Source organism: Macrotis lagotis, chromosome 6 (assembly GCF_037893015.1).
Source record: "Macrotis lagotis isolate mMagLag1 chromosome 6, bilby.v1.9.chrom.fasta, whole genome shotgun sequence".
Lineage (NCBI taxonomy): Eukaryota > Metazoa > Chordata > Mammalia > Peramelemorphia > Peramelidae > Macrotis > Macrotis lagotis.
This window is the reverse complement of record NC_133663.1, coordinates 221701338-221728650: the sequence shown is the minus strand read 5'-3', so window position 1 is coordinate 221728650 and position 27313 is coordinate 221701338. Positions and strand designations below refer to the sequence as shown.

Below are 27313 nucleotides of genomic sequence, written 5' to 3'. Positions count from 1 at the left end.
CTCTTAGCCCAGACTCACCCGCCTGAATTTGGCCAATGCTGCTGCAGGAGACAAATCCTGAGGTAGATGTTCTTTCTTCAGGCTTTTCTTTTCTGCATTTTGTGGGTCGGATTTCTTTTAAGAGATTTGTTTCATTTAATAGATAGGGAAAGATCAGGAGACTTTAGAACTGTGCCATCTTGGCTGGAAGTCTATAGACGTCATTCTTAACAAACTTAACAACTAAGGAGAGGAAGGATAAAGGATGATAGCCAGCCATGCTGAACTGATTTTATAATTGTTGGTTTATCATTCTAGGATCAATCATCCTAGAAATTTGTGAGATTCGTGTAGGACAATTTCAGAATTTTCCCTACATAATTATTTTTATAATGTATTTGAATTCTTTTATGAAGTATATGCTACATTATAGACCTTTAACCTGAGTAAAAACCACTTGAGGTGAAATCCTCCTTAAGGTATGTGATCAGTCAGTCAGTCAGGAAACATTTATTAAATACCAGCTACACCAGACAGTATGCTAAACAAATAATGAATAAGAGAATCTTTCTGCCCTCAAGAAATTTACAATCTAATGGAGGGATGACAACATACCAACAGAAAATGCAAATCGTGGGTGTTCCTTGTGTAGGGATAAGATGGAAAAGTCCAAAGGAGTACAACCAGATGACTGGCTTTGCATTCTTCTTAAAAGTAAAAGGTGCCACAGTGGATAGAGCACTGACCTTGGAGTCAGGAAAACAGTATTTTGAATCTGGCTTGAGACACTTGGCACTTACTAGCTGTGTGAGACCTTGGGTAACTCACTTAATTCTGATTGCCCCACATCCAGGGTCACCCCCAGGCATCCTGATTCATATCTGGCCCCTGGACCCAAATGGCTCTGGAGGAGAAAGTGAGGCTGGTGCCTCAACATAGTCCCCCTCACTCAAATCCAATTCATATGCTTGTCATAACATCATCTCCCAGATGTCATGGTCTTCTTTGAGAATAAAGGACAAACATCATGATGGTTGCACTGTCCAGTCAGAGGTGAAGAGAGTATTGGTGATGTGTTAGTACCAATGCTGATTTGATCTTTCAGGTTGCTGGGGACACAATGAAAAAATACAGAGAAGGGCAGTGAGATTGGAGCTTCAAGGATGAGAGCACTATTTGGATCTTTTGATTTTGTGTCCTTGATAGAAGGGATGAATTCGGATGTATGCTTTCTTGATGGATGCAAATATTTTTATTGACAGATTGATCATGAGAATAGGAAGAGGATTTTATTAGGGAATGATACTTAGTGTCAAATCCTGGCTGGGACTGAAGCTTGTAAAAGATCTGTTAAACAGATCTGTATGAGGGTCTGAAAAATCTGGAGAGAACTGAGACTAGACTTTGGTTTCCTGCCTTTTTCTTTTTCCTCATTCCCAGAACTGCACAAGTTCAGAGCCCTAGAGGAGAGACAAAGTGAGCTGATAGTGAGGAAGACTTCCAAGGCTGAGCTGTGGAAAGGCCCTGGCTGAATCTTTGAGTCTCCGAGTTAAATTATGCAGGGTAATCACATTGCCCCAGAAGAAAGAGCAGTATGATCCCATTGGTGATGGTTTGGGGCAGAGGAGTGAAAGCCCTGAGCCTCACTCTCTGGGGAGAGGCAAGAGGTGTTTCCTGACTCAGCTTTCCAGAGAAAAAAAGGGGTCCTGGATAGCTCCAAAACCCTGAAGAGAACAGGGAGCTTACCCTTCTCTACGACTACATTTAAGAGTGTTAACATGAATATTTGCTTGAGATTTGGGGGAGGGAAGTAGGGATAGAAAAAAGTTATTTTTCTGTATTTCTAGAGAAAGCTCTAGTAAGGCTACAAGCCAACTGAATGTTTTTTTTTTAATTCTCCTATTTCCTATTGGACTTTTCCTTCTCGGTATGTTTTGCCATATCTGCTAACTGTTGGTCTTCTCCAAGGCTCTACTCTGATACCTTTTCTGTTTTCTGACTTCATATCTATGCAGATGACTACTATAGATTCATATATATGTATATGAATACACACATGTATATGTATATAAAAGTTAACCCTAACTTCTCTGCAGAGCTACAGTCTCACATCTCTAGCTGTCCCTTAAGACATCTCAAAATGGATTTTTGTAGCCACCTCAAACACAGCACATCTACAGCAGATACCATTATTCCCTCTAAGCTGACCAGATTCACATCCTTCTAGTTTCCTGGGTTCACAACTTCAATTATCTTCAATTTCTGACTGCCTCTTATAACACGTATGATGTTTTCAAATTTTATTGATTCTATGTACACACCTTTTCCATTCTCTGAACTCCCACAGAGAGTGTTCCAATCCAGGCCCTTATCTTCTCCTGTCTGAATTATTGCATTGGCCCTCCAATTGATCTCAAATCTCTCTCTTCTCCATTCTCTATGCATCTGCCAAAGTAATATTCTAAAAGTACAGATCTGAGTATGTCCCTAGTTCCTCTAGGATTAAAAATATAAATTTCTCTGTTTAACATTTAAATTCCTTCACAAGTTGCCCCTAACTTATATTTCTACACTCTTTACTTCTCTCTGTCTGAAATGCTGAATTCAAATGCCACCTCCTTCATACCCAGTTTTACAGCCTTTCCTATTCCATACTGACCCCAGATATGGCAGCAAGAATAGCAATATCTAAGAAGCAAGGCAGCATGATGGATTGGGACAGCTACTTAATTTGGAGTCAGGACACATCAAGGTTCAAGTTCTAGCTCTGATGTATGCAGTCTGTGTGACCCCAATGAAGTCACTGTAAAAGAGAGGGAGTAATACCCTGTTTGGTGAAATAAGCACAGAAATATACTGAAAAGAAAAACACCTTTAAAAATAGAATTAACCTTATAGAAAAGAGATACAAAAATTCACTGAAGAAAAAATTACTTTAAAAACAGAATAGTTTAAATGGAAAAGGAGGTACAAAAATTAACTGAAGAAAAGAACTTAAAGAACAAAATTGGCCAAATGAAAAAGTGGTACAAAAGCTTATCAAAAAAAAATAATTCTTGGGGTGGCTAGACGGCACAGTGGATAGAACACCGGCCTTGGAGTCAGGAGTACCTGAGTTCAAATCCAACCTTAGACACTTAATAATTACCTAGCCGTGTGGCCTTGGGCAAGCCACTTAACCCTATTGCCTTGAAAAATCTAAAAAATAAAAAGAAATAAAAAGAAATAATTCCTTAAAAGTTAGAATTGGGCAAGTGAAAGCTAATCATTCTATAAGACATCAAGAAAAGTAAAACTGTCAAAAGAATGAAAAAATAGAAGAAAAGATGAATTATCTGATTGGAAAATACTGAGTTGGAAATAGATCATGGTGAGATAATTTAAGAATTATTTGACTACCTAAAAGCATCATATTTTAATAAATTATCAAGGAAAACTGCCCTGGTTTACCAGATCAGAGGATAAAATTCACCAATCACTTCTTAAAAGAAATTCCAGGGGCGGCTAGGTGGCGCAGTGGATAGAGCACTGGCCCTGGAGTCAGGAGTACCTGAGTTCAAATCTGGCCTCAGACACTTAATAATTACCTAGCTGTGTGGCCTTGGGCAAGCCACTTAACCCCATTGCCCTGCAAAAGCTAAAAAAAAAAAAAAAAAAAAAATTCCAAAATGAAAACTCCCAAAAATATAACCAAAATTCCAGTCAAAGAGAAAATATTTTTTCAAGCAGCCAGAAAGAAACAATAAAAAAAATAGAGCCATAGTCAGGCTCACATAAAATTTAGTGGCTTCCTCATTAGAGTAGATATCATAGAATATAATATTTTAAAGGCAAAGGAGCATGGACTACTACAACCAAGAATCACTTACTTAACAAAGCTAAGTATAATCCTTCAGGAGGAAATAATGGATATTTAATCAAATAGAAGACTTCAAGCATTTCTGATGAAAAGGCTAGAGCTGAATAGAAAATTTTACATTCAAACAGACTAGCTTAGAAGAACATAAAAGGGTAAACATGAAAGAGTAATCATTAAGAGTCATAAGGGCAGCTAGATGGCGCAGTAGATAAAGCACCGGCCCTGGAGTCAGGAGTACTTGGGTTCAAATCCTGTCTCAGACAATAATTACCTAGCCATGTGGCCTTGGGCAAGCCACTTAACCCCATTGCCTTGCAAAAAGCTAAAAAAAAAAAAAGTCTTAATAAGGTTTACATTCCTATAGGGAAAGATGATACTTGGAACTCCTATGAACTTTTGTCATTATTAGGGCTATTAAAAAGTTTAGAAAGACAGAGGGCATGGGTGTGAGTTGATTATGTTGGAATAATCTCCCCAAAAAAGGTGAAGGTGTAAAAAGAGAGCTTCATTGGGGGAACTAGAAGGGAAAGGGAGAATGGGAAAAATTTTCTCATATAAAAGAGGTTCACAAGGAAAAGTTTACAATGGAAGAGAAAATGCCATGGGATGGCAGTGCTTGAACCTTGTTGGAATTCGTTCAGAGAAGGAAGTGTGTAAACACACACATGCACACACCCTTAGCTGTGCATAAAAATGTAACTTAACCCAGTAGGGAAATGGGGGCCTGGGAGATGACAGATTAAAGGAGGCAGTGGTTAGAAACAAGGAAGGATAGCATACAGAGAGAAAAAAAGAAACAGAACTTGGTGGGATGAAGGGGAATACACAGTAATCATAACTGGTGAATGCTGGGATGAGCTCATTCATAAAACACAAGTGGATCACAGAATGAATTAGAAACTAAAATCCAATAATCTGTTGCTTACAAGAGACATCTTTGAAATAGATACAGAAAGTTAAAATAAAGTGTGGAGCAGAATTTAATATACTTCATATGAAGTAAAAAAAAAAATCCAGGGGTAACAATCATGATCTCCAGACAAAGTAAAAAAGGAAAAAATAGATTAAATTAAAGGAGATAATCAGATAAATTATATTTTGCTAAAACATACCATAGATAATGAAAGTGTCAAAAAAATTTTAACAAGTTTTCCTGATAAAGACCTCATTTCTCAAATTAATAGTGAATATAAAATTTATAAATTTATAAAAATAAGAACCATTCCCCAATTGATAAATGGTCAAAGGATATGAACAGGCAGTTTTCAGAAGAGGAATTCAAGGCTATCTATAGTAATATGAAAAAATGTTCTAAATCACTAATGATTAAAGAAATGCAAATTAAAACAATTCTGAGGTATTACCTCACATCTGTCAGAAATGACAAATGTTGCAGAGGCTGAGGGAATAATAGGGACAGCAATTTATTATTGGTGGAATTGTGAACAATTGGTCCAACCATTTTGTAAAACAATTTGGAACTGTTCCAAACTGTGCATACCTTTGAACCCAGCAAGATTACAACTTAATTTGCTTCACAAAGAGATCAAAGAAAAAGAATCTATATGTACAAAAATATTTATATTAACTCTTTTTTTTGTGGTGGCAAAGAATTGGAAATTGAGGGGATGCTCATCATTTGAAGAATATCTGAACAAGTTAGGATACACTATTGTGTTATAATGTACTATAATGACAAGGTTTCTAAAAAAATAGCAAGACCTATATGAACTGATGCAAAGTGAAATTAGAAGAATCAGATTTATTGTGCACAGAAATACCTATTTTGTAATTTTGATCAACTATAAAAGACTTAAAGTACCCTGACTAATATAATGATCCAAGACAATTTCAAAGGACTTGATGAAAAATGCTATCCAGCTTCAAAGATATAACCAATGAATTCTGAGTGCAATATGAAGTATATTTTTTACTTTTTTTTGAAATAGGATTAATGGAACTATATTTTATAGATTTCATGTGTAAAATTGATATATTCTTGTCTTATCAATGAGTGGGAGAAGGGGGAAGAGAAAAGGAATTTGGAACTCAAAATTTTAAAAGAAAAGAACATAAAAAATAATAAAAATTTAAAAACAATTTTAAAAAAAGAAAATGAGTGGAATAGGATGATCAATGTCATCAGAGTATATGTGAAGGGAATTGAAAAAGACTAGAAAGGTATGGAGGGCTGGACTATGAAGGGATCTGAATGCTAAAAGGAACATTTTATATTTGTTTCTGGAAGTGATTGGATGTCACTGAAGTTGAGAGAGAGACTGTGTGTGTGTGTGTGTGTGTGTGTGTGTGTGTGTGTGTGTAACATGTTTGGGTCTGTGTTTTAAGAAATCACTGGTAGTTGAATGGAAGATAAATTGGAGTGGGGAGGGACTTCAGACCCTCCAACAGCTATTGCACTGGTATAGGAGTAAGATGATGAGGTGTCATGAGTGATGGCAGAGTCAGAGGAGAGAAGAGTGGTGTATTTGACAGATGTTGCAAAAACTGAATCAGCAGGCCTTGGGACAGCTAGAGTATAGAAGATAAGGGATAGTGAAAAATCCAAGATGACTCCTAGAATAGAAGCATGAGGCATTGGGAAGATGGTGCTGCCCTCTTTGGTTAAGAAGATGAAGGAGGCCTTAGGGAAAAAGATAAATGAATTCTGGTTTGGACAAAATCAGTTTAAAAATGTCTACTGAATATTCAGGTTGAGTTGTTTGAGGACATGTTGGATTGCTGGTCTGCAAAGTTTAGGGCAGAATAGGTGGATTTGAAAATTATCATCACAAAGATGATGGTTAAATCCAGGGAGTTGATGAGATCACCAAAAGACTATGGAGGGAGAAGACAAAAGGACCCAGGGCAGAGTTCTGAGGGATACCTCCTTTTAGAGGGCGTGATCCAGAAGAATGTCCAGCAAAAGAAACTGAGGAGTGGTCAGATAGGTAAGAAAAGAATCTTAAAAGACCAATATCAGAGAGAGAGACAAAGAGAATGTTAATCAAGGAGAAAGTGATCACCAGTGTCAAAGACTGAAAAGAAGTCAAGGAGAATGAGAATTGAGAAAAGGTTTAGATTTGATGCTAAGAGATTTTTAGTAACATTATTAGAGTTTCTGTAGAATGATAAAATTGGAAAACTGATTGTAAGGGGATAAGAAGAGAGGGAGAGAAGAAAAAGCAGAAGCATCTATAGTAGATAGCCTTTTTGAAGAGTTGAGCTACAAAGGGCAAAAGAGTTATAGGATGATAGAGTGGAGAGTTTTTTGAGGATGGAGGAGACATGGACATATTTGTAGGTAATAGAAATGAGCAAGGGAAAAATTGAAAATAAGTGAAAGAGTAGGAATAACAAAGAATCTGTTGGAGAATGTGGAATAGAATGGGATTGCTTAAATAGGTGGAGTGGATTAGCCCTAGTAAGAAGTATGACCACATCATTTTATGAGAAAAGAGTATAGGAGAAAGTGGAAGAAGGACTCTTTTTGGTTAGTGTAGTGTTTGCTGACTAAAGAGCTCTCCAATCCTAAATTCTTTGCTGACCTCCAGTCTTGCATCTGGTATATTCTGTGGACATCTTCAACTCAAAACTGAAGTCATTATTATTCCCCTTAATACTGTTCCATTTGATTACTTCTATTGCTGTCATGGGCATTCTCCTGAATATGCCTTCTCTCTTCTGATACTGCCTCCATTATCTTGTTTGGCCTCATCTCCTCTTGCCTGGACTATGGCATTACCCTGCTGGTTGGTTGACCTGTGCCAATTCTCTTTCTGTTCAGCCCTCAGTCATTTTTCTAAAACCTAGGTATGACCCAAGTTACTTCTCTAACCCTTTCCATACTTTAGTGGTTCGCTTATCATCTTTAGGATCAAATTCCAAATCCAGTACAGAGTCCTTCAAAATCTAACCCTTTTGTACTTTTCTAGTTATTCCCTGAAACTGATCCTTTGATATTGTGTGATATTGGCCTCCTTCCTTTTCCCCACACAAGAGTTTCCATATCTCTTAGCCAGTGTGTTTTCTTTGACTCTCAACCCAAACCTGGAATGCTCTCCCTCCTCAGCTTGACCTCCTGGGTAAAATCTCACCTTCTACAAGAAATCTTATAGTGAGTTAATAAGCTTGTTTTTCCTGGTTCTTTACATGTTGTAAGATTGTGAGTTGTATGTCACCTAGTAGGAGCTTAATGAAAGTTTACTCACTGACTGCTTACTATTGACTGACTATGACAAATAAGAAAACACACTTAAATCTTTATAACACATCACAAAATTTGCTTATTATTGACTAAATCATTTGGATAAGAAAATTCAGTTAAATCTTCCTAACAAAATAACAAAAAATTATTTCCCTATCATTTTATTTCTTGTGGTTTTTTTCCCTATTTTCTAGAAGTAAACAAGATAAAATACTGCAAACTTGCAGATTCTCTGTCCAATTAAATATTTCTTCTGGATTCATATGTGATTCTAAGGAAAAATAAAGAAAAATAAAATTTTCATACCATGATGCAAGAATATTGAAGTGAAACACATTACAGAAAAATTCACAAATTTTAGTACATTTCAGAACATGAAGTTGGGAGAATAAGATAAAAATGTCAGAGATTATATATGTTGAAGTGTAGAAACAGTATAGCTCATCAAGCAAAATGTTTGTGTAGGTAACCTTAGTTGTACCTTTGGACAGCTAAATGGTGCAGTGGATAGAGCACTAATTTTGGAATCAGGAAGAAGAGGAGTTTGAATTCCATCTCAGACATTTGCCACTTACTGGCTGTGTGACCTTGGGCAAGTCACTTAACCCTGATTGCCTCAGGTCCAGGGTCACATCCAATCATCCTCTGGAGGAGAAAGTAAGACTGGTAACTTAGCACAAAACACCCTTACTCAAAAAATCCAATTCATGTGCTCCCTGATGTCATGGTCTTCTTCAAGACAAAGGACAGACATCAATTTTGATCTTGTTCTTTTGTTTTTTGCGGGGGGTTGCAAGGCAAATGGGGTTAAGTGGCTTGCCTAAGGCCACATAGCTAGGTAATTATTAGGTGTCTGAGACCAGATTTGAACCCAGGTACTCCTGACTCCAAGCCTGGTGCTTTATCCACTGCGCCACCTAACCGCCCCTTATCCACTACACCACCTAGCTGCCCCTTGATCTTGTTTTGACAATTGATTTACATTAATTAAATTTCTGTTTCAAATTATTCTAGTCAATATCAGTGTAAAACGTTGATGCCCTGTTTTTCATTATTTTCAATAAATAATTTAGGATTGAGTTGAGTTGTACTTCACAAGCTTTTTCTCATTTCTTCATATAGTTGTTTACTAAGTCTGGTATTTGTTCTGATAAGGTACTGATCTGTGCATAGGTGATTCCAGGACAATTTCCACTCCAGCAGTGAATTTTTTCTGTCTGTTAAAGTATATTTTTTGTGGTATTATGTGTTTGCTATGTGCAACTCTTTTCTGTTCTTTTCTTGAAGAAAGTGTTCTTGGTGTAAAGGCATGGGGTACCTGTGTAGTCCTCAAGTTGTTACTTTTCACATTCTTTCTTTAACCATGCTTGTCAACATATTTCTTATCATCCTTACTTATTACCAACTTGGTATTGAAGTCACAAAGTATTATGTTGAATTAATCTGGGGGGAGGGTTGATTTCTTCATAGAATTTTTCTATCTCTTACTCCTCAGCAAATGACAGTGCCCAAACTGCAGTGATTTCTATGGTAGCCTTCTTGCAGATGTCTATTCATCAAGAGTATTGATGAAATGACTTTCAAATAAAATCATTTTTCTAGTTGCCTTTGAGTATATAGTAATCCATCTCCTTCCTTTACCTCTCCAAAGAGCACCAGAGTGCTTCCTTAACATGCTCTCAGTATTAATGAATTAAAGAATGTCCTGTTCCATTTTTTTCATCATGATGTGGAAGTAACTGGGTTTTTGAAGACTGTGCCAAGGGTATTACCAAGTCTAGAAAGTCCTGCTTGAAGAATAGGCTCAGCAAGGGATGGTAACACTCTCTCTCTCTCTCTCTCTCTCTCTCTCTCTCTCTCTCTCTTCTTCCAAAGAGCAGCCCAGAAGGCTCATTATCTGATGACTCTACCAGGTCATCATTTGGGGTTTCTTTTATCAGAGGAAGTGTAGGGGAAATCTATGGCTACACACCAAAACATTGCCATCTGCATCAGTGAACAGAAGTGCTTCATTATCAGTACTTTAGAGTAATTTTTTCAGAATATGAAATCTGTTAAGATGCTTGTGTATTTCAGAAAGTGTTACTCAAATAATTCATATCTAAAGCATTCATATTATTTATTAGAGTCATAATTTAGGTTATAATGATGTATTCTCACCACAGATATTCAACAGAATGATTTAATCTATTCATGTATTTCCTTTGCACACAGGACACAAATTAAAAATATTTTAATATATTCTTAGCACCTATAAAATAATTACTGAATATAATACAGTTATATACATACACAGACATACATACTCAGATGTTTGAGAGCTAAATAACTCAATGTTTCACAAAAATAGGTTCCATGACCTTAGAAGAATTTCATTTAAACTAGAGAAACCCAAAGTTAGATATGATTCATTTCGTATTAAAGAGAGGTTGGGATGTGTGGCCTTTGAGCAAGCCACTTAACCCTGTTTGCCTTGCAAAAAAAAAAAACAACCAAAAAACCTAAAGAGAGGTTAGGAGCATGCAGAAGGCAATCAAAAGATAGAAAGTATAAAAGAATTAGAAATAGTGTGCCATATTTCCCTTTTGACATGAGATAATGTGTATTTTTTTAACCAACATTAAACTTAAGGCACCAAACACAGTGATGGTCATGCAGTAGAAGCTTATAATTACTCATTTCTTTTCCATAACACTATAATAAGATTTTGGTGAGTAGGATGTAGTGAATATGGAAATTATAGGATCATTGCTTTTGAGTTGGAAGGGACTTTAACTGTCATCTAATCCAATCTCCTCATTTTATAGTGACTTGCTGTACAGGTAACAAGGAACAGGTATTATGATATCAAATTTAGAACTGCTGTCATTGTAATATACATAGACTTTTTCTCAAAGATATTACCATTTGTTTAAAGAGATGATCTATGCAATATGATACAATGTAGATGACAACTGATTTTCAGAATCTGGTTCAAATAGAAAATCTCTGAATAGTATTTATATTTAAGAGAGTGAGTGCCAACCTTCCTTGCTGAGAAAATTTGATCTACTAGAAAGTTTTTCCATGAGTAATTTGGCATATTCTTAAGTTTTGTAACATCCTTTAATTTATTTTTGTTGATGCCATTTGAATTTTCAAAATTTAATTGTATAACATTTCTATAAAAAAGCATAGCTCTTTAAGAAATGACCTGAGTTATGAAACTAGACAATGTACTTGAAGTCCATTGGTCTGGATTCACCTAAAATACTTCCTTGGTGCCGCATGATGAAGTATGCTACTTAATTTCCTCATATATAAAATGAGAATTAATAATACATTAACTTCCTCATAAGGTTTTTGAAAGATGCTTAGCATGTGAGGTGTTACCCATTCAAGATTTTGTTTTAAAATTTTTTTCACCAATAAAGAACACTTATCAGTCTAAAATTTTTGAATTTTCTCAGTGACTTGAAAGCATAAAGCAGCTTTGCCCATGGTCACCCAAATAATATGTTTTTCAGAGATAAGGCTTGGTCTTTCTAACTCTATGATGGGAATCTGCCTCTCTTTCCAAATGTATTTTTAAAAAATATTTGATATTGCTATTCTGATTTACCAACCAAATTCAAAAGAATATTAATGCTGAAGCAGAATTTGTATTGGCTACTTGAATTAACCTGCTAATAACAGTCAGGTCTTTTGTCAGTATTTATTATACACCTACAATGTGTGAGGCTATCAGCATGAGTGTGGAGGTAACAAAGAAAGGTAAAAGAACATTCCTCCTCCTAAGGAGCTAAAAATTTATATGGTCTTTAGTTGGGTATTTATATTATCATTCCCAAGAACAAGCAAGTGGGCATCATTAGGCTATTGGACTTCATACCCAGAAGCATAAACTGCCAGAATCCAGAAGAACATACATTTTCCCCACTAGGGACAGTGGACAAAATTCAAGCAGATGAAGATGTTGATGCACAACAGACTGGTTATAGAAAGCTTTAGACCATTTGCATTTTTAGTATCCTGTTTTTACAAATTCATTGATAGAAGGGATATAGGTCATGCATGTGTGCATGTGTGTGTCTGTGTGTCTGTGTATGCTACACAGACCAATATACCATTTATTGTTAATTATGAAAATCTCTGTGATAGTCTAACATTATTTTCAAAATGCCTCTACTGTCCTTTCATACATTTTTTTTCCAAGTGTGATGATTGGAATATTCCAAAGAAAATTCAATCCTGCATCACTCAAAGTGAATCAATCTGGAAATTACTTTAGACATGTGGTTTCAGTTGTATAGAAAGAAAACAATCACCAAGTCCTACTACCATATTTTGATTTGATTAGCTTTGTTATTATATACCAGTGAATTGTTATCTTGACTAGTTAGAATATTTGACTTTAAATACTGTTTTTAAAAATAAAGTATTGGGGCAGCTAGGTGGTGCAGTGGATAAAGCACCGGCCCTGGAGTCAGGAGTACCTGAGTTAAAATCCAACCTGAGACACTTAATAATTACCTGTGTGACCTTGGGCAAGCCACTTAACCCCATTGCCTTGCAAAAAAAATAATAAAATATGCAGTCTTCTGAATTGGGCCAGGTATTTTTCCCCTAGGTAAAAAGGGAAATGACTTACTCGTTGTTAGTTAATCCACTGTAAAAATGGTATGTATTTTCTAGACGATATTTTTCTGCTTAATGTAGAACTTCTATTGTATATCGTTTTTATGAGCTCTGTCATTGATAGGTTGTTTTTGAGAATTACATTCTTATCTTTTAAGGAAGACCACAGAAGGGTCAAGTTTATCTATAACTACATAAAAGCAGTTCTTTTATAATAATCATATTTTTGCTATCAAATACAAATTTTATAAACTTACTGATGTTTATTATGGATGCTTCTGTTTCAATTTTATGTTTCTATCTCTTCTTTATATAATTAGCCAAGTTTTCTTGATACCCTAAATTTCCATTATAGAAACCCTGGTTCACAACAGAAATAAAATTGATCTTTTGTTAAAAGCATATTATGAGAATTATAACATTTACTGTTAATGTTAAAATACATATTTGCACAGATGCTTTCAAAGACAGGCCATTTTGCATAAAGCACTATTTTTGCAATTAGTTTATTTGTATCTTATGTTGCAGACAGACTCCACCAACGGGGAGAATCCAAGCATCAAGAAATCTCTCTTTCCTCTTTTTAATTCAAAGAATCCTTTAAAGCATAGTTCTTCTTTGAAAAAGCTTCCTGTAGTCACTCTTCCTATGGTATCCATTTTTAAGTACTGAAACCTGCTCCAGTAAACTTGTTTTACTGATGACAACAGCATGTCTTGTATTTGATGGGTCCTATTCTCTTTATGCTAGTTAAGTATTTTGAGCCAGTTCCATAAATTCACTGGATCCAAATTATCACAATCTGCATATTTGAATAAGTATAATAAGGAAGATGAAGCTTAAATTTTAATATTATCAAAAAGCTTTATGAAAACAAGTTGATAGGCAGTGCTGGAAGAATTCATAAGATCACTTATCTCTTGTTAAAACTTAGATTAATATTCCTAATCAATAACTGCTTGGGGGGGGCTCCTGAACATAGTCTATTAATACCTAGTTTGTAGCTATTGTCCTAAAATGAAGTTTAATAGATAAAACAGAGTAGAATTGCAGACTTCATGAAAAACAAGTTTCTGGTAATTCTATGCTCTTTTCCTGGCTTGCTCCTATTTTTGCTAATGACCTACTTTTTTAGTGCCAGGTATTCACTCCGAATTTGACATTAATCATTCTCCATTCATTGAATTGTTGAGAAAAGCAAATCTTAGTTTTTTGGAATTAGTAAAACAAATTTCTAGTTTCTTCAGCTGTCTTCATGGTATCCCATGGAGGAAAAGTTTGACTGGTATTTACTGGAATATGGTCCTCTGCCTTCCGCAAATTCAGTGTTTTTCTTTATTTCCTACCAAACTTATGTTTTGGTTTTATTGAACTGGTTCATAACCTAACTGCAGTATGGAATGCTATTGAATGAGGATAAGACATTATAATTTTTTATGTATATTGATTTAACTGCTCTCTCTTACAGTGACTAAACTAACAGCATGGGAATGCTTTAATGGTAGAGATCTTAACAAAGCTGCATGAAATCTGCTAGTCTTTCCTTATAGAGGGGTAACTGTGTTAAGAGGGCAGACTCATTTAATTCATTTAATAGTGAGCATTTTCATATGAACCCACACTATATATACATATATATGTATATATATGTATAAATATATATTCATATATAAGAAAATATACACACACACACACATACACAGACACACACATTACAATAATATTTTGGGTTTTAGTTTTGGATTGCTCAGATTTAGTTTTTTTAGGGGGGAGGGAGCGCCTTAGGAATGATCAATCACATAACTAGATACTTTAGAATGAATTAAATCTCCTCCTATATTCTTTTGTAGGTGCCCAATACAGATAGTCAGGATCTTCTGGCATTACAGAAAGCCATTCACTCAACTAATCACCAAAGCAGCCGGCCAAAGGAGTGGCATCCTGAGAAGATCTCAGATCTTCAAGTTCATGTGAGTAAATGATGCCCCACATAGCTTGATGTACTAATCTGGGAAGATTTTTCAGTCTTACATTGGGAAGGGCTAAAGGTATCTATGTATGTTAAGAAGTCAGAGTTGGGCAGGATTGGGCACAACAACCTAAATAGTTCTGACAAAAAAAATCTCTGGCTTTGAACAGGAAGTTTTAAAATGAATTAAATCCAAATTTTCAGAAAACAATGAAAAAATATTTCAAATTATTAATAGAATAATACAAATTAAAGCAACTCTGAGGATCTACCTCATATCCATTAAATTATCAAGAAAAAAAGGAAAATGACAGTTGTAGGAGGATCAGTAGGAAGCAGACAAACTAAAACACTATTAGTGAACCTGTAATGTGGGTCCAATCATTTTGAAAAGTAGTTTGATTTTGTGCTCCAAAGTCACTAAATTCTGCCTATCCTTCAACCCAGTTGATAGACCTTTAATAGACCTTTCCCCTCCAAAGAAGTCAAATAAAGACTAAAAGGACCCACATATATAAAAACATTTATAGCAGATCTTTTTGATAAAACAAAGAACCGGAAATGAAGATGGTGCTTGTCATTTGGGGAATAACTGAGCAAATTGTGGTAAATGAATATAATTGAATATTACTGCATTATAAGAAATGTCTTAGAGAGACTGTTTCAGAGAAACTTGGGAAGATTTATGTGAACTGATGCAGAGTGAAATGAACAGAACCAGAAGAAAATTTATTTGATAACAGTATTGTTTCAAAAATACCTTTAAAAGATTTAAGAACTCAAGGTAAACCAATCATGTTTCATGTTTCCACAGAATAAATGGTGAAGCATATCCTGAAGAGAGAATAAGATATATAGATTTTTGGACATAACCAATATGGAACTTATTTTGACTGCTCATATTACTTTCAAGGATTTTATTTTATTTTCCAGGGGTGGGGGAAAGTGATAGTAGCTGAGAGAGAAAGGGAATAGAGGGGAGACCTAAAGAAAGGTAGATCATTGAAGCATTTCCTTTAAAAATGTATGGAAGGGGGGTGGCTAGGTAGTGCAGTGGATAGAGCACAGTCCCTGGAATCAACCTGAGTTCAAATCCGGCCTCAGACACTTAATAATTACATAGCTGTGTGGCCTTGGGCAAGCCACTTAATCCCATTTGCCTTGCAAAAAAAAATGTATGGAAGAGGTCAGGAAAGGTCAGCAAGAATCACAAACAGGACAACTTTGAAATTTAATTGTCAAATTCATTATATATTTTTAAAGAAAGGCAAGCTGTACCTAATAGAAGTCCTCAGTTTTTGTACAACCTCCCTTTTCTATTTTACTATGTATATGGAAATGCTCATTTTATTTAATGAAAGTTAAGTTCAAAATAAAAAAAATAAAATGAATAGATGAGATGGTCAGTGGATAGGATTAGTTCTGTTCAGCAGTGTCTGTTCTGCCTCAGGCACTCATAGAGACACTGAGGATATATTCATATCTATGTCTATATATTTATGTATATAAATATAGATAGTTAGATAGATATCTCCAGATATATTCTGAGGAAGGGGTGTGTGTGTGTGTGTGTTGTGTGTGTGTGTGTGTGTGTGTTTATTGAGGGAAGGGGGAGTCTGGGGTTATGACAAATTGTACACAGATATGTACCAGCCAAGCTCTAAAAAGGAGTTGGAGACTCCATTCTGGAAACTGAAGGCCTTGCATTAATTATTTTGTCTTGATATTTTTCCAATTTGATTTCCTTTGGTTTAATAAAGCCCATTCTTTAAAACTGTGTACAAAGGGGCTGTTGTCAGAGCTTGTAGAATTAAGGTTCAAGCCAGTATAAAAGATTAAGATAAATATTCCTTTTTATTTTTGTTTTAAAGTAGAGTTGTTATGAAATAGAAGACAGATAATAGCTTGGACCTTCAACTTTTTATTATATTCAACTTTTTATTATAATGAATCTCAAAAGAGGAGCAGTATCTTTCATGACATTTTTTTTTAAACCAGGAGGGATGTGTAACTGCAGCCTCAACTGCAGAATAACCACCAAAATCTGTACAAATTCTCTTTCTTTCAGAGTCAGCCGTTGAAATCACTTCGTAAGCTGTTGCATCTTTCTTCCGCCTCAAACCATCCCCCATCCTCAGATCCCCGCTTCCAGGCCTTACCAAGTCAGCAAGCCAAAAGTTCCTTTTCAGAAGTGCGGATTCACCCCATGAGCCAAGCTTCCAGCAGCAGCAGCAGCAGCAACGTCCGAGCTGAGGCCACTCCAAAGGCCAGGCCAACACTTCAGCTGCCGGGTCAGATAGACCCAGGCTGGCATGTATCCCCTGTGGGCAGGAGCGCCAATGAAGGGCCTTCCTACTCCGAACAGCTGGGTTCTAAGAGCGGGCCAAATGGGCACACATATAACAGAACAAATCGATCACGGATGCCAAATCTGAATGATTTAAAAGAGACAGCCTTGTAATTATGCTCCAGGGGATGTGGGGGGGAAAGCCAGCTCCCTGGGGAGAAGGGTGGGGGAGGAAGGGATGGGGGCAGTCTGGGTCAGGGTGATAAGCCAGTATTTTCAGCCTTATGAAGGTGTGCAATATTGTGTATGTGGAGCTGCATTGTTGAGCCCCACAGTAGTTGTCAGGGATCATATAGTAAAAGAGCTGAATTATTGATTGCCAGTCACCAGATGTCTCCCTTGATGATGCAGTTCAGGAAGAAGTTGCCTGGTTCTCTCCCCTGCCCCCCACCCTCCCTTACATTCCAGCTTTAGTGTGCTCCCTGAAGAAGCTGGGAAGCTAAAGCATGCCATGGCACTTCAAGGGATGGAAAAAATAAGTGTCTCAACCTATGTCCTTACCACATACTTTCTGCCTAGTTGAAATGTGGAGTTTATGTAATCTAAGCCTATCCCTTTCTTTCAAGGGTCAGAAGTCGAATTGTATGTCTTAAATTTGTTTTTTTAACTTCCGTATTTGATAGGTTTGTAACATTTATTTAAGATTAACTAATATTGTACTGTTATAATCATACCTTTTATGTTACAAAAGTTATTTTGAGCTGTTTGAAACATTGTGAAGCAGTGCAACAGCTAACAGTAGTTTCTATAAAAACTAAACAGTAACATTTATATATTGCATCAGGAGTACTTTATTCTATATAAATATATATGTATATATATACATATATATATATAGTAAATACCTGTCTGTTTTATAAATATCTTCATTTAAAGAAAGTATTGTTATGACACTATCTGCCATATTTTTATACATTTGTGATATAAAGTACAGTATTATACTTCTAATAAAAGGGAGTTGAATGGTGGCTATGTGTGACTTTGACAGTATGAATCCTGCCCACCTGTTAAGTGTGCAGTTCTTAAGGCCCCATCAGGAGCAGCAAAGTAGCCCTGCTGGGGGTGGGGGTGGGGGGTAAGAAAATGCAAAGGACAAGGGAGGGTGTGCACAGCTGAAGCCCTCAGGCTGAGTGTTCAGTCCATGCATGATTAGCCCCCATGGTGTTAGTGCTAAGAACAGCTCTGGTGTCACTTACATTTTCTTGGTTCAGAGAAAGAGCCCCTTCAAAACCATAACTAAAAACAAATGCTCTTCCATGGAATATTATGGGGTACAGACCAAAGAAATCAAACATGATTTGTAAGTGGAATTTCAGAATTGTGAATTTACATAGGGAAGACAGAAGACTGCAAATCATGGCATATCAGGTTTATGCTTAGATATATTCTTCATTTCTAATTTAAAATGCTGCTGTACTTTTTTATTACTATTTTTGAATTATAATTTAAGGCTTCTGAAGCAGTGAAATCGAATTATAGAGAAAATTGTCACATGCCTCATTTTCCTCTAGGGTCTCAGTAGAATACCATTTCCAGTAATTTTACCATTGATGTTGGCTTCAGGAACTTTTCCAAATTAACTATAATATGGTAGTATTTGAATATAACAAATATAGTGTCAGAACAATACCACTTTTTCATTATTCATCTACCTTCATTTCCAAGTTGCTCACAGATGTCATTGAGGCCTTTGACCTTTGTGTGCCAATAGCCAATGACTCTGTTTTATGTGTATTTTGTCCTGCCTCACCTAATCACATTCACCTGACCATAGTCCTCAGTTTTGAAAGTGCCCAGTTAGCAGCCCTTTGAAGATTTTCCCCTCACACACATGCTCTTCCACTAAGATTCACTTTTAAAGAGAAGAGAGTATATTTGTCATCCCGCTAACTGCCAAAGAGTGTGGCTTTTTCAGAGTTTGTTCCATTACCAGAGTTCTGAGTGCATTAGATTCTAAATTCACCTATGACATGAAAAATGTAATAAAATGAACCACCACAGTTTCCTTTAGGAATTTGAAAAACTGGTAATCCTAATGATTATGCAGTATACAAAAAAAGAGGCTCCATTTCTTCACAGTCTCTCTGAAATGTTAGATTGTGTGTGTATTGCATTCATATTTATATTATGATTTCATGTGTATAGATTATACGTAGAGCTCATTGGTGCTTTTTGTTTTATTTTCAATAAATATGTTGGACACTAAAGAAAAACTTAAGGTCGGCCTGATATCATTATTGAAGCTAATTGGTTTGAAATCCATTAATGATATAGCAAGCTGCACTTTTTTGTTTATTTTTCAATTGTTAGAGTTTTCTCTCTTTTTCCAGTTTAAGACATTTCAGCTGGCCCTGCATTGTCTTAAACTGAATTTTTCCTTCAAAACTACTCTGTCTTATGTGCAAATTAAAAATCTTAACAGCATTTATCTGAGTGCCTATGGCACTGGAAGCTGCATGTTTAACATTTTAACAATAGGGCTGCAACCCTTTCCATCACTTTCATTAAGTTTAGTAAATTCATTTTTAACATAGAAGAGATCTTAGAAGTGCCTTTGGCACTTGAATTGGGGAGGGAACCAATTCCTGCTCTCCCATGTTCTATACTATTGGTGTCTCATATATGGGAACATTTATGTTGGTTGTTTTCTGAAGCAGGGCCTTAAGATGTCAAAGTAATCAATCTTCTTATAACTATAAGTAATAGATGGTTAAATGTATTTGTGATATATTCCTAGATCTGAAAACAGGTACACTATTAATATCCTTTTGAAAGTAGATCTTTAGCCTTCTTCTCATCTTCAAAATTTTTCATTCATCTTAGATGTGGTATCTGATTAAATTGATGGCCTATTATTTTCTTCCTACTCATAGGAAGGGTAGTAAAGTTTTCTCACATATCTGGTTAGTTTTAGTCAAGTCAACTTAGTTTGGAATTATTGCTCTTCCTAGAATCTGGTGTGTTGCTCCTATTTACATAGGCTTCCTCTTGGTCAACATATGGAGAAGGCCATCTAAGAATGAACTAACTTGAGGCTTAAAAGGAGTACTGAGATTTGTTTACATGACCCCAACTGATCATTGAAGTTTAAAGTCACTGATAATTTCTAGAATTGTCTTTCATATTAGAGAAAATAAGTTTTTAGGCACCTATGGAATCTTCTTTTTTGCTTCTTTGTTTTAACCAGTACTACCATTTTCTCTGTGAGAGGCTCAAAATGTACTTTACTCCTAACTTTGAAGCTTTTATCAGGTGTTAGATAGAATAGTTGGAGCCTGAGATCATAGTGCGGCCCTGTTCTTACATGCACGTACTCAGTGAAATTCCCAAGTCACCTGAAACATCTCACAGACTACTAGATTTGTCAAGTTGACAATATTAGGTTTAGGAAGCCAACACTCCCTTTCCAGTTGAATCTTTGGAGAAGCTTTTATTCTTCGTTCATCAATGCTGTTTTCTGCCTTGTGGGTATTTTGGGAGAGATGGACCAGTGTGACCTCTGAGATATTTTAAGCTTGAAATTTCGGGCTCAGTTTTTCATTCAGCCAGCTGATTTGAGAGCAAATAGCAGCTTGGAAGTTGGAGTGGATTTGTGCCTGCTGTTATGGACCTGTAGGTTTTAGTAGAACTTTAGAGAGCACAGTGGTCTTGGTTATTCAATGTTGCTTGCTAGTTATGAAAGAAAAAAAATGTTATAAGTTGGCAGATTTGGAACCTACAGTGTACTGGTGATATGGTTACTTTATAGTAGTTGTGCCTGTTTTTATCCTGGTGAAGTCTTTGTAAAAGATGCTCTAGGGTCTAACTCCTTAAAGTTTTTGGGTTTTGCAAAGCAAAGGGGTTAAGTGACTTGCCCAAAGCCACACAGCTATGTATTAAATGTCTGAGGCAGGATTTGAACTCAGGTCCTCCTGATTTCATAGACAGAGCTCTATCCACTGGGCCACCTAGCTACCCCCCCCCCATAGTCTTAACAGAATATTCTGAGCTCAGAGTTCTCCTGTTTAGTTTTAGTAACACATGTAATGGAAAACTATGTAACCAGTTCAGTATCTTTATAACCTTAAGTTGTATCTTCTAGGAGAAACTAAAAAAGATTCATCATTCTTCCTCCTTAACATTGCATATCACTATCATGGTGTCTACCATTCTCTAACTTCAAATTAAATCTTGTAGCCACATTTAGATTGTTCCAGATACAACTTAAAAAATAAATAAAGAATTCTTTTCAAGCTCTGGAGAAGATCTAATTTTAGCCATCAACTCTGCTGGCAACTTTCTCAGATCTATTTCTATAATTCTAATAGAATAAAATCTCACTCTATATTCTTCTGGTCCAGATATACTCTCCTGAGACTACTGATTTTATTTCTAGAGGGCCATCACTTCCAGCATGAGTGGGCATTTAGCAGAATTACTAACCTACACAAAAACTCACACTCCTTTATGACATTTGATCCTTATATAGTAGACATGAGCTCACATATACTGTAATATTTCCATGTGCATTCACCCTTTTTTTTCTGCATCAGTACATGAGCAAAGGAAGCTCTCCTGTGATATAAACTTCTCTGATATGAAAGAAAGGAATGTGGAGGCTATAGTGAGACTTTATACAGTTCTAGATAATGGGGCCATTGGAAGAATTTCTCTGTAGTAGTCCTGGGAATGCTGGTGTTGACTCTCAAAAAGTTTTGGTCCAGAAATAATGAGCAAATGCAAGAAATACCAGGTTATGATTGGATCACATGCTTTGTCAGTACAACCATAATCCAGTAGAAAGAGTAGGTGCTGAGTTTGTGCTTATTTTTCAGTGCTTTTATGGAATATAACTCTGAAGGCCCAGGCTCATGGAAGTGCACTTTTCTCTAAAGCTCTGTGAGATAATAAAGTTGATTGTGAGACTCATTTCTGATGTCTTTTTAGTTTCCATTAGTCAGTCATTTTACTTGTATTTTTGCTATAGAATACAAAATGGCTTCAAAATGTGGCTTGTTTTCCCATAGATTTACTTGTTAGGTTTGGGGGTTTTGTTTTATTTGCTGGAAAAGATATTCACCACTTTAGATTTTTAGGGCTAATAGAACTGAGCTGTATTAATATCCTTATCTTTTCTGTAGAGTTTAGAATCCTTTCTCTTTAGTGCCATTTGGTCTTTGTGTAGATAAATGTAAGATCATCATCTTGCACCTTAAAATCAATATCTTTTAGTATTCAGATTTAAAGTTGCCTTGTTTGCTTCTATTCCATCACACTGCATCCAGGAAAAAGAGGCCTTATGTGTTCCTCCATCTACTCTATTTGGTGTATTTAGAGACCGTTGTATTAAGATTTCCTCAGGTCTTCCTTTGTTTTAAGTTAATCACACTTCTTCAGGAAGTTGTGACTAGTTTCATTTCAGCAGTAGGACCAACTTGTCATGGTGCTTTGCTTCATTTCAAATAAAAAGAGCCTTGGAAATACTAAAGGTAGGTGAGATGCTATTTTTTAAACATACCAGAGGGTCCAGTTTGTCAAAGCTGTTAGTCACATGAATAGAGAAAATGTTTACTTCTGAAGAATATAACTTTCCATGTAAACTTAGAAGATACTAAAAAGTGAATAGCAGAGTTTTGTCTTTATTTTAACATAGTTTTCATTAAAGATGTAAAATCTTTTTTTGGTCAGTTTGTTATATTTTGCTTCCCTTGGACCTTTTTAATTGGGTGGTTAAGTTTTTTTTTGGGGGGGATCAGTCGCTTGGTTGATAAAATGAATTTTTCACCTATAAATTTGGATTAACTGGAACAAGTAAACCCAACTAAAAGTCATCCCAAAATATTGTCTCAAGAATTGTTTTACATCATTAGGAATTTCAGAATCATTGTTTTATATTTAGGAGAAATTTCAGAATTTTTTCACTCCTTCATAGGAGTAATATCTGTGGGAACAATATGTCTCAGGGTGAACTTGAGAACTTACGTTTTTTGTTTTTTTTTTGTTTTTGACCAAATGATAAGGCTAAGCCAAAATGATGTGATATAATATCCAAATTTATGGGTAAAGAATTACTAGAAATTCTTTAATGCACATACTTTATAATCATAACCACATACTTTTTACTGTGGAAAGGAGGTAATGAGGTATTAATCTTTTTAATCCTTGACTCCAAACTAACTTTAACATATTGAATATTAAAATACTTCACAAGTTAATAAACCATTTGTAAAGTGTTTATAAAACTTTGTATCTTGTGTTGGTACACCTTATCGAGTTTTTGCGGGCATGTATTCCATTCTAGCTTCTGTAAAATTTTTATTGTTGCTGTAAATATTATAAAATATTTATCCCATGGTAACCTTAATTATCAGCATGAAAATGGTTAATTTTTACTAAGCACAATGTATTTTTGAATGAATCTTCCAAAAATACGTCTTTAATAAAATGCAGATTTTGCACTAGAAAAACAATGTTGTCCAGATTGCTGTAACTCCAAAGCCTTGCAAACCATCAGCATTGAATTCCTCCTTATGGTAGCATGTGACTTATTTTTATTTCTTCCCTGAAAAGTAGCTAATTTTAATTCCAACCATAATGACAAAGGAAAATGTGCCTTTGAAAGGGAAAATCAATACAAGGGACAAATTAATTTCAGTGAATGCAAAAAAAATATGATATTGATAGTACTATTGTTTTCATTTTCAGAACATCTCACTATCCCCAGAAGCTTGAGGATGTTTGACAAACTTTAATTTGCTCTTAAGTTTGAGTTTCATAGACTTGAAAATTAGTAAACACTCAAGTACCTCAGTCACCTGCTATTTTGAGTTAATGAGAAATGGTGCCCATCCAATGCCATTGCTAATACTAGACCTCTCCCTTGAGCCACTGGTTCCTGAGAACTTCAGAGATGAAGGAAAATTGACCTAGAGCAGTTCTGTTTTTCAAGACCTATATTTTCCTTCTTTCTTCAAGAACTGTTCAGAATTTGTAACTTCTGCCCTCATGTTGAATTAGGAGGGGCAGGTGAAGATGAGTGGTGGTTTAGGTTAAGTTTATGCCTTTTTTTTTATTCATTGAAATACCAGAATGGACACTGACCCTCTTTTTTAATACTACAAAATAAGTAAAATTATAGTTTAAACTCAATTCACCATAATACCCTCAACCCCAAACTCTCAGTATTAAAGATAATAGAGTATATAGGTTTGACAGAGGGAAGAAATTAAGGATATCTTCTGTTCAGTTTTGAAGACAAAATTATACAAAATAATTCACTGAGTCTAATGTAAGACAGATAATTACAATATCTCTCCATGAAAGATAAATTGGTATGTAACAAGTTAATTAGACATTTTACCTATATTAATTTATACTGATAAGCACCTGCTAACCAAAACCACAGATTTATCCTCTGTTCACTTTACACAATGGTTTTGTTTTACACAAAGGTGCAAAGGTCCATGATGGCATTCCTAGAATAGAAACTTAGCACATATCTGAGAGGTTAGAATGAAGAAGAAAATCAGAAAGGAAATGATGTTGACTGTTAGTGACTTAGAGTGTAGTTGGATTAAATTGCAGCTATTGGTACTATCAGTTTAAATTTCTATAATACTTTTCATCTCGGATGCTTAAAGGACATCATTTTGACTCATCCTGTTCTAAGAATGGAGGTGACAGACAATTATCTGTTTGTTTGAAAATATTTTGCTAAAAAACTATTCTGTAAATGTGACAAAAAATAGGACTTGAAACTGGGAAAGAACAGAATGGAATGGTTAATGAACAAAGGACATATCAGTGATCCTTAATTGGGAACCACAGCTAAAATAATAAGTCATCTTTTCCTTCCTTCCTCACTTGTTTCTTTAAAACTTCGTTATCTAGGGTGGCAAATACGACCTCAGACACTTAATAATTGCCTAGCTGTGTGACCTCAGACAAGTCACTTAACCCCATTGCCTAAAATTTTAAAAAAAGTAAAAAAAACTTCATTATCCTGCAGAACTGCCTCTGGTTGGTTTGCATCAACTTAAATGCCTCACTTCAGAGTTTACAGGGTTCAGGACTATGAACAACATTGTGCTAATTAAATGTGTCCCTATTATATTACATATGTAAAAAACACATGCATAGGAAAATTAGAAATAGCTCTGGTAGAATCCCTCATGTTAAAATTTGCATATTCTATTGTGAACAATTTTATTGGGAAGCCATGAGAGTACAATGTATGTAACATTTTTCATGTTCTAGTGATATCCTTTTTTTTTTTGTAAATTTAGATTTGGGATCAGATTAGTGTTCCTAAAAATAAAAGGAAACATGCTAAAACCTAAGGTAAAGAGCTGAGTTTTTTTTGTTATTGTTTAAAATAAAGAACTAAGAGGAGATGGATAGACTGAGAATTTAAAATTATAGCTATATTTCATATAATAGCTATATGTTCATATGCACATAAATGTAGATTATATTTTACTAGATTCCAAATTTTATCACTTACAAGTATGTGTTCTGGTTATGTTTTAAAATTAATCTTTTGATTATGTTGTATTTGGATAAACTAACATGACATCATAAATTATAAAAAAGACTTTTAAAAATTTCAATGCAATTTCTATTATTTACTATTAAATCCCCAAATTTTATCTCTAAATAAATAAATATAAACAGAATCAGGAACTTGGAAATGAAAGTGACCTGTGAAACCCCTACCTAAGGCAGAAAATAAACTCCATTCAGGTTCTATATGATCATTTTGACCTTTCACTTCCTTAGCAGTTTTTATTTTTTATTTTATTTCCTCACATAAAATTCTGGATTTGTCTCTGTGTCTGTTGAAAAGAATACTCTAGTCATTAGCCATTAGGGTACTGCTCTGCCTCAAGAAGAGAGGAGTGGCTTAAGTGATCTCCAAGACTCCTTTCAGCTCTTTTAAAACTATGTAGGATTCTGTATAGTCAGTTCTGTTTTCTAATAAATTTTGTCAGCTGTGTTGTCTGTCTGTGATGGTGCACATTTGTCCAGTTGTGTTGAAGCCAGAGTTTGATTTTAGCAACCCTCATTAACTGGATATTGAAGTCTCTGACTGGAGACCCAATTCAAATAACTCAAAACACCCAATTCAAATAACCAGAATGATAATTAGAAGACACCTACAATAAATATAGAGAAATGAGGCAACACAGTGGAGTGCTGAGCCTGGAGTCAACTCATCTTCTAGAGTCCAAATCATATCTCAAAAGCTTATTAAATGTGTAAAACTGGACCAGTCACTGAATCTTGTTTGCCTTAGTTTCTTCATTAGGGAAATGAAGGAAATGGCAAATCAATGTCTTTGCTAAAAACATCCCAAATTGAATCACTAAGCATCAGACACAACTGAAAAATGAACAAGAGCAATTATAAGCTTAAAAAGTTTAAAGTTTACTAAGAAGTGGGCAGCAGAAGGTACTTGTGAATAAAGAGGTACTTGATTTGGAGTTAGAGGTTTTGAGTTCAAATCCCATCTCTACTGCTTGCCATTTTTCTGCTTCCTAAGCTCTCTGGACCTCATTCTTCTGATCTGTAAATGAGTGGTCTGGGCTCAGAGGCTGCTAAAATTCTGGCCTTGAATCTATGTTTTTGTGATTTCAAGGTATTGTTCATATTACTTCCATGCGATCAGATCTCTGAAGTCCCCTCTAAGTTTGTCTATTATTCTTTGATCTTGTGTCTTCTTCCTGTTTATTCTTTGGGAAAGAATAAACTTTAGGGAGATGAACTAGTGTGAGTCAGTGAGGCCAAATGACCACTTGAGTCTAGTCCCCTTATTCTGTAGATTTGAAAACTAAAGTATAGAGCAAATAGGACTAGGATTGAAACCTAGATCTTCTAATGAACTTCAAAACTAGTTTCTCCCTCTAATGTGCCATGCTGAAGGCATTGCCAGTTTTGACTTGGAAAAGGTAGAACTCCAGGGCCTGCTCTAGGTAACAATGAGATTGGTAAATTCTTATAATTTTAAGAGTAGATGCTTCCCAAGAGTGGTGCTCCCTTGAGAGGCATCATGTAATCATGGATAGGTCATTGGATTTGGCATTAGGAAGATATGGATTTAAATCCTACCTTAGATACTTAGTAACTTGGGCATATGTAACTTTTGTGCCTCAATTTCTTCACCTGTAAAATAAGGACTAGACTTAATGGTCTCTGAGATCCCTTCTAGCATTAAAGCTATGATCCTATGATTGTGGTCTCTGAATTCAACCCCGGGGGGGGGGGGTGGTATTGGCTTCTCAAACTGCAGATTAAGATCCTGCCAGCATCACACAACTTGTTGCTATTGTTCAGTTACGTTTGACTCTTTGTGGTCCCATT

General features: G+C 35.5%; 1 protein-coding gene across 4 annotated transcripts in view; it reads left to right on the top strand.

Annotated features, from left to right (window-relative positions):
* The window catches only part of CDKL5 (cyclin dependent kinase like 5), a 250898-nt gene extending 233526 nt beyond the window's left edge, over nucleotides 1–17372 (top strand). For all 4 annotated transcript variants that reach the window (XM_074192329.1, XM_074192328.1, XM_074192327.1 and 1 more), the window contains 2 exons: nucleotides 14510–14629; nucleotides 16697–17372. In XM_074192329.1, coding sequence (XP_074048430.1) covers nucleotides 14510–14629; nucleotides 16697–17089 — 513 coding nt within the window. In that variant the 3' untranslated portion in view covers nucleotides 17090–17372. The remainder of the gene's footprint in view (nucleotides 1–14509; nucleotides 14630–16696) is intronic.
* Nucleotides 17373–27313: the final 9941 nt, after the last annotated feature.